The sequence below is a fragment of the Sebastes fasciatus genome, chromosome 20 (assembly GCF_043250625.1).
Source record: "Sebastes fasciatus isolate fSebFas1 chromosome 20, fSebFas1.pri, whole genome shotgun sequence".
NCBI lineage: Eukaryota > Metazoa > Chordata > Actinopteri > Perciformes > Sebastidae > Sebastes > Sebastes fasciatus.
Window position 1 is genome coordinate 7530030 of NC_133814.1, and position 12621 is coordinate 7542650.

The 12621-nt window shown below is 40.3% G+C and overlaps 2 protein-coding genes across 2 annotated transcripts in view; one reads left to right on the forward strand and one right to left on the reverse strand.

The window, feature by feature from the left end:
* LOC141758888 (sulfotransferase 2B1-like) overlaps nucleotides 1-12621 on the reverse strand; it is a 326098-nt gene that overhangs the window by 255730 nt on the left and 57747 nt on the right. The gene's annotated exons all lie outside the window — the stretch shown is intronic.
* eme1 (essential meiotic structure-specific endonuclease 1) lies at nucleotides 206-8369 on the forward strand. Its single transcript, XM_074619729.1, has 9 exons — nucleotides 206-406; nucleotides 1487-2146; nucleotides 3054-3181; nucleotides 3321-3410; nucleotides 4620-4741; nucleotides 5840-5978; nucleotides 6596-6711; nucleotides 6831-7020; nucleotides 7817-8369. Exons 2-9 carry the CDS (start codon nucleotides 1513-1515, stop codon nucleotides 7991-7993), a joined length of 1596 nt encoding a protein of 531 aa, XP_074475830.1. The 5' UTR covers nucleotides 206-406; nucleotides 1487-1512; the 3' UTR covers nucleotides 7994-8369.

The following is a 12621-nucleotide window of genomic DNA, read 5'->3' on the forward strand; positions in this document are numbered from 1 at the left end:
ATGTAAAGTTATGATATCCTGGAAATTAAAAGATTTAGTATAATTATATTGAATAATTTGGGTGATATATGTGCACACATACTAATCGTAGGTCAAAACAGCACTAAATTTGGCTGAATTATAAAAGGCAGAAGTGGTAAAATGAAGAGCTGTTTGGGAGCCGAAAGAGCCGGCTCTTCTTGGTGAGCTGAGCCAAATGATCTGGATCACTAAAAAGAGCCATAATTCCCATCACTATGCAACATTGCTTTGCAACCCGGGAAATCAAATGTCAGAGCTCTCATGCAAAAAGAAAAGACTCAACTTAATAAACATGCCAGAGCTAGTTAGTGTAAAAGTAGCAAGTCCTTACCTTAGTGTCCCACTTCTTAATGAACCCACGTCTGCATGCAAGACGGCGTAGAAAGTGAGTATGCAAAGCATCCAGCTAAACCTGGCGTCTGCTACGTCTCTGTAGCTACTTTAACGCTAGATACAAGCTATAAAAACCACAATATTACTGAAATAAGTTCTGCTTTGGTGAGTTATCTGTGCGCCGAATTTAGTAGAATACTTATACTTATTGTGTATTTTAGGTTTTGAGCTGGCAGATAATATATCACTTTAATAAAACCAAATTTAATAGATTTCTGAATGAAGTTTGGTGGGGGTGTCTGTTGAAGCTGAAGGAGGCAGATTGGAACAAATATGATTTAAAAAAAAGAGTTATTTTTATAACTATATCCAGACAGTAGTGCATGAGACCGGTAATCTGAAGAAAAAAAAAATCATGTGCCTCTGTGTCCTCCGGTGCTCCTAATGGCATCTGCAAGATTTCACAGACCGGAGGAAAACAAGCAGTAAGAGCCGAGCTGGAGCCTTGCCTCTCTGAGCAGCTGTCAATCACTTGCAATCTACGATCAAACGGTCAAACTAGGCAGCGCTGATCAAATATGAATCAATATTCTGTTACTGTAATGCCTATTTCTCACCTCAAATGTTTTCAGAAACATCTTGTAGTGCACTGTTTAGCTGTAAAATGAGAAAGTTTATGACCCGGCAGCCACGTTGAAATCAGTTGAGGAAATACCAAGCACCGCCCACCAGCCAAAGTAAACGTTCTCCTTTTACAGCTAAACAGTGCACTACAAGATGTTTCTGAAAACATTTGAGGTGAGAAATAGGCATTACAGTAACAGAATATTGATTCATATTTGATCAACGCCGCCTAGTTTGATTGGAGTTTGCGAGTGATTGACAGCTGCCTACCGTCACGGGAGATTTTTTAAAGCCTGAAAACAGAACCATGAGGAGGTGCAGAAGTCTAGTTTTCTCTCAGAACATTTGAATTACAATATGCTGAAAGGTTATTATGGGATTTTTGCCCAATGATGCCAAAAATATTCTGCCTACTGCAGCTTTAACAGAAGGAAAACGCACTTCTGGGGCCCAGAATAGCCCGGTCCTTGATGATCCTATAACAACTCGTCTCATATCTCATACACAGTAACTTTTGCTTGGACGTGAACGAACATGGGCAGCTACAGTGACTCCACCAGTGACCTCGACGAAGAGTTGCCTGTGTTTGACTTCCTCAGCCAAGTCTCCAAGAGCCGCACAGAGAAACCAAACTCTGATGCCGTGTTCTCCACAGCGAAGGTCAATTCGGGCGCATGTGCGGGAGCGCCTGATGTAATGATGATCAGCAGCGAATCTGATGACGATGCACCTTATGTCCCTCTGGCACTGAGACTCAAACAGAGACAAGACAATGTGATTAGCGCCTCCTCCGCTGTCACTAATGGGAAAGATGCTGAGTACCCTTCGCCGTCCAATCTGGCCGGCGCGCAGCTCTCCTGCCAGAATGGGTTTTTGGAGTCAGAGCTCAGCTCCCGGCAGGTGAGAACAGTGAGCCTAGATGGCCCAGATGAGGTGGCGGCCTCTTCTGCCAAGACAAAACCTGCCAAGCGGACGGCGGATGAGATCCAGAGCTCCAGGGAGGACGCTCTGAAGAGGAGGCAGGCCAGGGAGGGACAGCAGAAGGACAAGGAGGTGCTCAGGCAGGAGCAAGAGAGACAGAAAGCAGAGAGGAAAGCTCTGGCAGAGGCTACCAAGGCCTTGAGGCCGGAGGAGTGTATCAAGCACATGGTGGTGGCTGTGGATCCAGGTACAGAGAGAAATAATACTCAAATAATACTACAACGTCATTCTGAAGTCAGTTGTTCCCTTTGGGTGTCTGTAGATTTAGTGAAAAAAATCGATTCACCTGTGTATCGCGATTTTGTTACGATTTTGAAATTGATTTTTTAATGCCAGAATTGATATATTCGCTTCATTTGAGTCTATGCGGAGGTAGAAGGAAGTTATGGCGGAGGATCTGCATGGATAAGACCTGCACCCTCATATGTTAAATCCAAAGTGGTAAACACTACACATACAGTAAAGTATGGAAACACTTTGGGTTTCACACATTGACAGGAAAAGCAGAACTAGACATCATGGCTAAAGCTGCATGTTTTTTGTGAGGGTGCAGGTCGGATCCACGTGGACCTGCTTTGTCGTTTTGGCTCCCTACGGTGCGCTGTGATTTGTTTTGGTTGAAGGATACGGAACGGATATGACGTCACGTTACTCAGACTACAACAATAAAAGCGGTAACTTCCTTCTACCTTCGTATAGACTCAAAAGAAGCAAATTGATTCTGGCATTGAAAAATAAATTTCAAAATCGGAAAAAAAAGAAATCGTAATACATAGGTGAATTATTTTTTTTTTGCCACCCCTAATTTTTTATTGTATCAATTTAGATATTTTCCAAAGTAAAAGTCCCTTGAAGTGTATGATTACATTTTTCCCCATGGTCTAATATTAAAAAAGTTAACAAATTCGCAATAAATCGTAATATCGAATCGCAATACATATCAAATCGGCACTCAAGTATCGTGATAGTATCGAATCAGGAGATAAGTATCGTCTCAGCCCTATATTTTATGCTACAAACGAAGCCCCACGTGCTTACTGTCTTGTGCTTTGCAGGCATTATTTACGCTGCGTCACGTGATTTTGTGTCTGCAGCTCTCTTACAGCTGGAGGGAGGCGGGACTCTGCTGGTGGCGGTGCAGGCTCTGGGTTGTAGCTGTGCCGTCGAGAAACAACCCCTCCCACGCAGTGTCAGCTGGATGAGGAGGGCTCCCTGTGCACAGGTGATAACACAAACACACACACACATCATTATTTTCCCACTGCTGTGTTCTATTCAAGGTGAAGCATGAATATGTACTTGTGTGACAAATGAGACCGTGGTTGAGAATGAGAAGCAGTCTGTCCGCTGCGTGTCTCCAGACAGACGATGGAGTGTGTGTACCAGAGGCCCACGTTGTGATGCAGATGACAGTTGACGACTTCATCACTCTGATCCACGGCTACATTCAGGTTAGTGGAGGCAGCGGCCGCTTGTCACAGTTTATCTGCAGTTTATCTGCAGTTTATCTAATAACAACCAGCAACAGCAGGATAGAACCATGAGGTAAGAGCAGCACCAAGAGGGAGGAACATTAAATGTAACACGACAGAAAATTAAATCGGAATATAGTCACAGAGTAATAAGTAGAAGTTATTAATTAACTACAGCAATTCTGAGTGTATGAATAAACATAGCTAAGCAGAAGGTATTTGTTTCCTCATAAAGTAAGAAACAGCTTCAGCATCATCACGCATTAGCTATATTAAATAGCTATAAACAAATGGCCATAATATACATCATATATCATCTTTAAACAACAACATATTACATATCCACATTAATTACAGTTACTGAGTGTGTTTCGCTCAGAAGGCCAGTGAAAAATGTTAACCTAGTTTAGAGCCTGTATTGCAGTCAGAATAAAGCTTGTGTGTGTGTATATACTGTATATATAAAAATAGACAGTCTTGGTGGGCAGTGATGTATAGTGTCTCTCACATGGCAGTACTGGGTGCTCTTTACAGTACGTAAAAAGGACAAATAATTGACAACGTTAACATGCACAAAATATTCAGTTTTTTGCCCTTATTCTGAAAAAGATAATATTCCTACCACAGTGTTTTACATGGCTGATGAAAATGAACATTCCTCTCATATTCCCGTTTTCATGCAGCCTCCGATTAAAGGTGCTAAATGCAAGATTGTGAGCATGTTTTGTTGCCTCCGCACAGCTCCAAACATCGCGACAGCTGAATCGGCAGCTTGCAGCTAACAGTGCTAGTAGCACTAACAGTGAAACAGAGCTAACAGTGTTAACCTGGGGGTGAGCTACGCTTCTGCAATGGCGCTATTGGTTGTCAGCAGTGCAGAGCGGCGGCTGTGAGCTAGCCGGTGGGGCACGCTCACATGCACTAAAAGCATGTGCAGTCCAACTGCAGTCGTGTTGTACTCCCGTGGTGTACCCTTGTTGTCACCGTTCTGTTGCAAAAGTGTGTTCTTCAAGCTATTCTTTTTACGGCTATTTACAAGAACAGACTGGTTTGTGTACAACGCGCAGAGCCAGTCGTAAACAGGCAAGAGACCGTGTGTCGCTAACTCAGGTAAAAAATAAATCCACGTTTGGTGTTACAGTGACTTACAGCAGCAGGACGGTGTGTTTGATGGTGTATCTAATGCAGGAAGAGAGGCATGGCAGGTCTGGCTCCGGTCCCACTCTGACGTCCTGGGTGCAGGAGCAGCAGAGGCGTCATCCCGCTAAGATCCTCAGCCTGGCCGTCATCGACCTGGAGAAATACTTCAAGTAGGGAAGGACGCCATCAGTTTCAATGACTTGTTTAGTCTATAAAATGTCAGAAAATTACGGAAGCCCTGAAAGGCAAGCGAGAATTTTTATTTATTTATTATTATTTAGTTAGTTACATAACCTGCTAACCGATAATATAGGCCATTTATAAATTCCAAATGTGTCCAAGTTTATTTCCTGTTACAGTGTATGTGAATGACATAAACTGACAGAACGTAAACATAGTCCCAAGCTGTAGCCTAGCAATGCAATACTGTTGAAACGGTCTATACGTACCTTGTGTTACTTCAGTGCATAGAGAAATTGAAACTCACCTGGAAGAAAACCCAAATGCTTAGAAACGGTAGCTTAGAAAATTCAGTCAAAAAAATAATTTTTTTCACTTGTTTTCAGATTTTTTTCCCCACCCGTTTCAAAGAAAAAAAGAAAAATCAGCATGAAAAAATGTTTTTCACCTGTTTTCACACCGAGGCAAAAAAGTAACTTAGAAAAATCAGCCCAAAAGTAACTTTTTAAAAAAAAACTTTTTAACTTTTAATTTTTAAATTTTTTTTTAACTTTGAACTTTGAATGATTATCCTGGCAAAACCTTTTTTTCACCTGTTATTAAGTCATAAACACAGGAGAGAAAATAATTTAGATCAGACTTAGAAAATGGATCACCATAAAAAAAAAAGATCTTGCTTGCCTTTCAGGGCTTCCGTAGGATAATGAAACATGCCCATCATAACTTCCCAGAGCCTGAGGTGACATCTTACAATGATATCACTCAGCTGCTGCAGTTCAGCTGCTCAGTCTGACAGCAGAAGACTGATTGATTGGGTGGAGAGGGCAGAGGAGACAGTGTGAATGTGTACAACAGTGTAGCGGTATAGCACTCAATAAAATATTAAAAAACAACAAGGAATGGCACTCAGATACCTTGTAAGCTAACCTAAACACATCTGCTGCTGCTGTGTGACAGCTATCACTGTCAGCAGAGTCTGGCACAACTCCGCTGGAAGAGAAATATGTGTGAAGAGGGGAAATGGGTCAAAAGGGAGCGGCACCGGACAAAGACGCCTTGACTAGAAACACTTTACTTTTTGTCCTCAGATCCCAGAAGTCACAAAGCCAGAAGCGGTTTCGAGAGGCTGTCGCTGGGGAGGAGCGAGGGGGAGGGAAAGTGAAGAAGAGGAGGAAGAATGGTGGAGAGGAGGTGCGACCTGAGGTGTCACGGATTGAAGTAGAGGAGGTAGGTTGGTAAATTATTCACTATGAAACTCATCCCATTAATTGATCAATCTCTAATGATGGATTTTTAAACTGGATTTTAGGGCATTATTAATAATTAATAATAATAGCAATAATAGCTACAATAACAATAATAATAATTACGTTTTTAAATATTTTATTTTTTATTATAATTTATTTTAATGGATTGTCTACATAGTTTGAGGGGCCTAATAAAAAAAAATCTTAATATAATCCATTCATTTATCCATTAATCTATCCCCATATTTGAGGTGAACACTTTAATTCGCATCTTTATTGGAGGTGTTATAAGTTAAGGGGTACTGTTTGCATGTTTTAAGGAAACTTTACCCCTTAAAAACCCTACAGTCTATGCAGAAAAACCTTTAAACCTGTGTCAATGTACCCCTTCAAATCTACTTAATTTGTTAAATAAGGACTTTTGAAAATAGTTTTTTTTCTAAGTGTTTACCTTTTGAAAAGAGTGTCCAAATAAATCTATGTCTACCATATCTTGATTTAGATTTAAAAGGGGATTCTTTTCAGGGGTAAATAATAATTTAAGGGATTATTGTTTCATAGTGATTCACATTGTTCCGCCCTCCGATATCCCATCAGGCAGTGGTGCATCTCCAGCTTCACACCGGTGTCTCTGTCCGCATCTTACCAACCTGGAAAGACTTCTCAGATCACATCGCCATGACAACCAAAGCGGTTGCAGAAGCCCCTTTCAAGTGAGCGATCTCAGTTCTTCCTCTTAACGACTCGGTCGAGCTCTTGTTTTTTTTTCTTCTTCTTCTCTCTCTCTCTCAGATCAAACAATCATTTCCCATGTTGCTCTGTGTGTTTCCAGGCGAGAGCGGGAGAAGACGGGCTTCTCGTTCTACCTGGAGAGCGAGTGGGCGGGGGGGCAGCGGGTGGATAAAGCTGGGAAGGGACTGCTGCAGGTGTGGAAGAGACAGATCCAACAGTTCAACAGAGTCAGTCCAGACATGGCCTCAGCCATCCTGGCAGCTTATCCCTCCCCACAGCTGCTCAGGAAGGTACACTCACTGCTGGCTACATTAACTACACTACTCTAGTCATAGCAGCCAAATTAACTCTTTCCATTTTTACCACAGCATACATTATGAGTAGTTCTGTCAAATTTAACATGATAATAACACGTTGGCGCAAATTTGTTTGAAGCTAGAGTGAAGATACTGGCATCATATGAAACTATAAAACTTAAGGAATCCATTGGTACCAACCATGTCATACTAGCTTATCGCGAAGAAGGTTAAATAACGCTCCAAAGTTACGCTAAATGTTGGTGAGGAAAACTGCCATGGCCATTTTCAAAGGGGTCCCTTGACCTCTGACCTCAAGATATGTGATTGAAAATGGGTTCTATGGGTATGCAAATATATACATACATTTGCATAAAGCACTCCCATGTTGATAAGAGTATTAAATACATGACAAATCTCCCTTTAAGGTACATTTTGAACAGATAAAAAAATTTGAGATTCATTTGCGATTAACAATGGACAATCATGCGATAAAATATTTTAATCAATTGACAGCCCACATTATATATTCTTAATTACTGCTTTCCCCTGTGTAAAAAGCATCACAACTGCATTTTAAAAAGCAGCTTCTATGCAAGTGCTGCCTTTCACTTACTACAAATTAATCTAATAGACAACACTATCTAAGGGAATGACTCTTTTATGGAGGTTTAAATATCAAGGCAACACATCTAGGTCAAAACATTTTCAGTCACAGAAAACAGTATTAGAATATTGTAACTTTTTTTTCCTTTTTGTTAATATGACATATTTACCCGTCTTCCTGCAGGCTTACAATCGGTGCAAGACCGACCGCGAGAGGATCTCCCTGCTGTCTGACCTTCTGATCCGCAGAGGAGAGGGCGTCACCTCCACGACTCGACGCGTCGGCCCAGAGCTTTCCAAACGCCTCTTCCTCATGATGAACTCCTGCGATCCTCAGCAGACTCTGGACTCCACCGTCTGACCTTTGAAATTAGATTTTTCTCATCTTGTGTGACTGTGGCAGTTTCTGTTTACAACATTTGATTTTATACTATGTAGTTAGAATTCTGTTTTTATTACATTACATTTTTGTTATGTATATATTTTAGCCTTATAAAAAATTACATTTTTGAAGATCGCTATCATTAAGTAATTGTTTATAAGATATGTAATTATGCAATGATTTAAGGGAAATTCTTTGTATTTTTCAAGGTGGGTGTTATTCTCAAATTGCGTTCATTCTGACTAGGGGTGGGGGGAAAAAATCGATTGACCAATGCATTGTGATTTTTTTTTTTTTTATGATTTTAAAATCGATCACGTTACATGTCCCTTATAAATTAAAAAGAAAATACCACTAATTTGTGAGACAAATGTCTTTATTCTTAGATTTTTGGGTTGCTTGAAAAAAATACATAAATAATTCCTGACAAAGACTGATATATTTGACTTAACGACATCTGCCGAAGGTCAAGCATTTTTACTGCATTAATTTAGAGATTTTCCAAAGTTAAGTCCCTAGAAGTGTATGATTTAACTTTTTCCCCATTATGTTACATTAAAAAAGACAAACAACAAAAAAATCGCAATAAATCATAATGTCTAATCGCGATACGTATCGAATAGGCACCCAAGTATCGCGATAGAATCAAAACGGGAGATAGGCGTATTGTCCCCCAATTCTGACTGTAGTTCATACTAACTGACAAAACATTGTACATCGTGGGAAAGCATAGGCCTATATACTCGTGTCATACTCATCTAGTCGTGTGGTCCTACACACTGTACCTTTAAGTAAAAAATAAAGTTGGATGTTCTTGGTACATTTTACAATGAAGGTTTAAAGTAATGTTTAATTGTAATGTGGTTAATTAAGCATTATGTGCAGTGTAACACTACATATTTCATGCCTTTTAACTGCTGTCCAATTGAATTACATGTGTACAAACCTCTGAGCTTTCTGTGTCATTGGGTCCTCCCGTGTCTTCATTGCCATTGCGTTTTGTTGAACCTTGTTACGCCTGGCCCTGTTTGTGTTTTCATGGTGTGCGGCGGTAAAATGCTGCCACGAAATCTGCTCCACTTTGCTTTGCAATGCCCACGGCTCATTTCCACCGCATTAGCAAAAATGGAACCTGACCAAGAAGCGATGAGTGCCTGGAACAGAGGAGAAGAGGGGAGAAAGACGGATGGGTAACGAGCTGTTAAATGGGTTTAAGAGATGAGCAACATGCCTCAACCCAGGTGCTGCATACAGAGAGTCCAGGGTGACAGAGGTGGTTCGGAGGGAAGGAATACAATAAACTGGGAAATGAAATGAACACAGGTCTCAGGCTCAGTCATACCGAAAAATACAGTGTAAAGCAATGACTTTTTTTTCTCATCACAGACTCTCAATACCACACTGAACCTCCCTTTGGTAAGGGTTCTTCCCAGTGATCCCTTAAATGTATATTTTATTTTATACACAACAAGGTAATGGTGTTAAAAGCAAACCTAAGTTTAGATCGATTGGAGTAATTTTTTAAATGAAACCTATTTTGCATGCCGCCTCCCTGGAATCCCACAAATTACAATATTTCATCATAACAATCTTAGAGTGTGTTTTAGTACAGTAAAAAATTAAATGCCAAATATAACTAGAAAAGTGCAATTGCCCCCCTTCTAGACCACAAGCACATTTTTTCAATCGCACTTCTCACGCAACAGATACGCTCTGATTTGAATCAAGTTGGTAACATAATGCAGTAAATGCAAAGACATAGTGACAGAGGGAAAAGATGAGGCCGTTGGGAATATCAACATTTTCCTCAGACCTATTATAAAATTACTAAGAAAAACTATATACGACTAAAATTACAATATATTCACTTATTATGTACGGAGAAATTTACTTCCAAGGCCTCTGCCATTTCTGACAACGACAAACACGTCACAACTCGTGAACTCTGAGCTTTCCGAAACTTTCCACTAACGAAGTTGTGAATACGACAAGTGGGGGGGCGTTCATATGGACTCTTCTCATGAACACAGTAAACACGACCCCATTTGAACGCACCATTAGCCCTGTTAGCTGTTAGCTCTGTTAGCCAAACGCACCGCAGGACTCTGTTGCCCACCGACTGCTAACAGCTAATTAGCTCCTACCAAAATAAAAATGCATAATTTCATCATCATCAAAAAAAACTCATTTGCTAAGCGATAGTTACTGCATACATACATACATACATACATACATACATACATACATACATACATGCAATTGTCTTACCTAGGCGTGCAAATCAAGAGAGGAATAATTTGTAATCCGTAGCGGAAACAAGAGTCCAAACTGAAGCAGTTGTTGATGTCAGCAGTCAGTGATGGTAGGCCTATAAAACAGACAATAAAATATGTTTTCAAAAAGTGTGAATCGCTGCAACCACAAGAGGTTCTTGAGCATACAGTAACAAAAATTAACACACAAAATATTAGGCTGATAGGTCCAGTAGTATGGGAGATTAGCTGTGGACAGACAGACAGACAGACACAGAGATGCACCCACACATGACCGAATACATAATCTCCTGGCGGAGGTGATAAAAGCCAATGGAAAAACATATAAAGACATTAAAGCTGCACATACCAATGTTTTTAAATGACTAAACCTGCCCCGCACTAAACGTCAGATAGATGAAGTTAGCAAAGAGTGGGTGAACACAGTGAAACATTTAGCAGCTGGAGGGCCAGATATTTTCTTCAGGAGACCACGACAGAGCCAATGTTAGAGTGAACAGCATTCATTGTGTCACCAGAAGCATGGCTCCAATTGAATGCTGCTCCATGTCTGCTGCAAATGTCAACAGGCATTAGATTGCTAAAACGTTAGAACGTTTACAAGGTCATAATGTGTCAAATATTCGTAATGGAGTTTTGTCTCCAAGTGAAAAACATAAAAAACATTATTGCAGCTTTAAATACGACCAGAATACAAATTTCAGTAAAATAACATAAAAGAAATAAAAAGATAGCTCATGAAAAATCAAGTACACAAACTTAATTAACTTAGGATACACTCTCCAATAAAATTATGATTCAGCCAGGCTTATTTTTTCTGGCAATTTGCTCAAAAGCCTGGGGGCACTGACAGTTATTATTTTTTTTTAAACCTGGACTCAGACAAGAGACCTCTGCCCAGGGATCTTAAACCTAGGCAAATAAAACCAAAACTATCTGCATGACTAGATGTCACCATGGGTAAGTGAGGCTAAGTTTTTTTTTTGCCATAACAGTTTAACTGACCATCTTCAAGACCCCTCACACTTTCCACACCTGACTTTAAGAAGTACTGCTGTAGCAGCCCGGTCGCACAGCAGTTCTTGAAATAGTTACAAAATTTAATGTACTGATTCATGTACATAGACACGAATTTCAGCATATCCGGAATTATTTTAACCCGATCTTTTCCTAAACCTAACTAAGTAGTTTTGTTGCCTAAGTCTAACCAAGTCGATGTTTTCCTAAACCTAAGTAAGTAGCTTTATTTTGAAAAGACTGGGGCGGAAATTGAAACACAGGACTTTTGCCCTGGAGACCGGTGTTTGTGTCCCGTGTGAAACCAGAAATCAAAGTTGATTTATTTGTCACGTAACTTCCGTACTTAAATTACGGCACTTATGGTGTTATTTAATTCCAAACCGCGATCTTTTCCTAAACCTAAGTAGTTTTGTTGCCCAAGCCTAACTGAGTCTTTTTTCCCCTAAACCTAACTAAGTTGTTTTTTACCTAAGCCTAACCAAGACCATCTATTCTTAAACCTAAGTAAGTAGTTCTATTTTGAAAAGACAGGGGCAGAAATTTACTTATCTTTATTTATCATGTGTTGCTTTCGTAGGAAAACGCACGAAAAATACGTTGTTAAAAGTCGTGCTGAGCATCACAAGAAAAAAAAGGGAAATTTGTGTGTGTGCACGAATCAAATAGATTACATTTCGTGACTATTTCACAAACTGCCATGACACTGTTGGCTTTAGAGGATACTGTACTGTAACATCAGCTGTGTATGGCAGTCTATAATTGGTTCTGGCATCATTGGCCCAAAGCTATTGTTACATTACATGATTCAGTAGCTTTCAGTCCGTGTAGTCATGCAGGAGGAGCGGTGCTTTTTCTTCGGCTACCCTGAGTTCAGGTCACAGAACTTGGCAATTACAGTGAAAGATACACAGCTTCGCTCTACCTCCGGACAGGCCTGTGCTTCCAAAGAACTTTTGTGTTTGCTTTGAGGTGGGGCAGACTTCAAGGATGCCAGTGGGATGGAGCGAAAAACAGAAAACGGGTTGTGTCGGGCAAAAGTAGAAGATCTGTGTAAATGTCTCATCCGTAGCAACGTTATTTCCCTCTGGCCCCCCGCCTCTGTTTGACCTCAACTCAAAAGGAAAGAAGGGTTTCATCTTAGAAATGGAAAAATATGGAGAGCAACGCTTCAGAGCATCACACATCACTGTGTCTGTTTATCCAAGACGGGCACATTTTCACTTCAAACAGATTCAGTTTTGATGCACAACCAAAACATGTAAACGTGGCATTTATGTATAGCAACACCACACTTAGTGATAAGGCTGCACTTAG

Coding starts and splice junctions, on each gene's coding strand:
- eme1 (XM_074619729.1), top strand. CDS start 1,513: ATGGGCAGCTACAGTGACTCCACCAGTGACCTCGACGAAGAGTTGCCT. Junction 2,147..3,053: donor GGTGGTGGCTGTGGATCCAG/GTACAGAGAGAA, acceptor TTGTGTCTGCAG/CTCTCTTACAGCTGGAGGGA. Junction 7,021..7,816: donor CCCCACAGCTGCTCAGGAAG/GTACACTCACTG, acceptor GTCTTCCTGCAG/GCTTACAATCGGTGCAAGAC.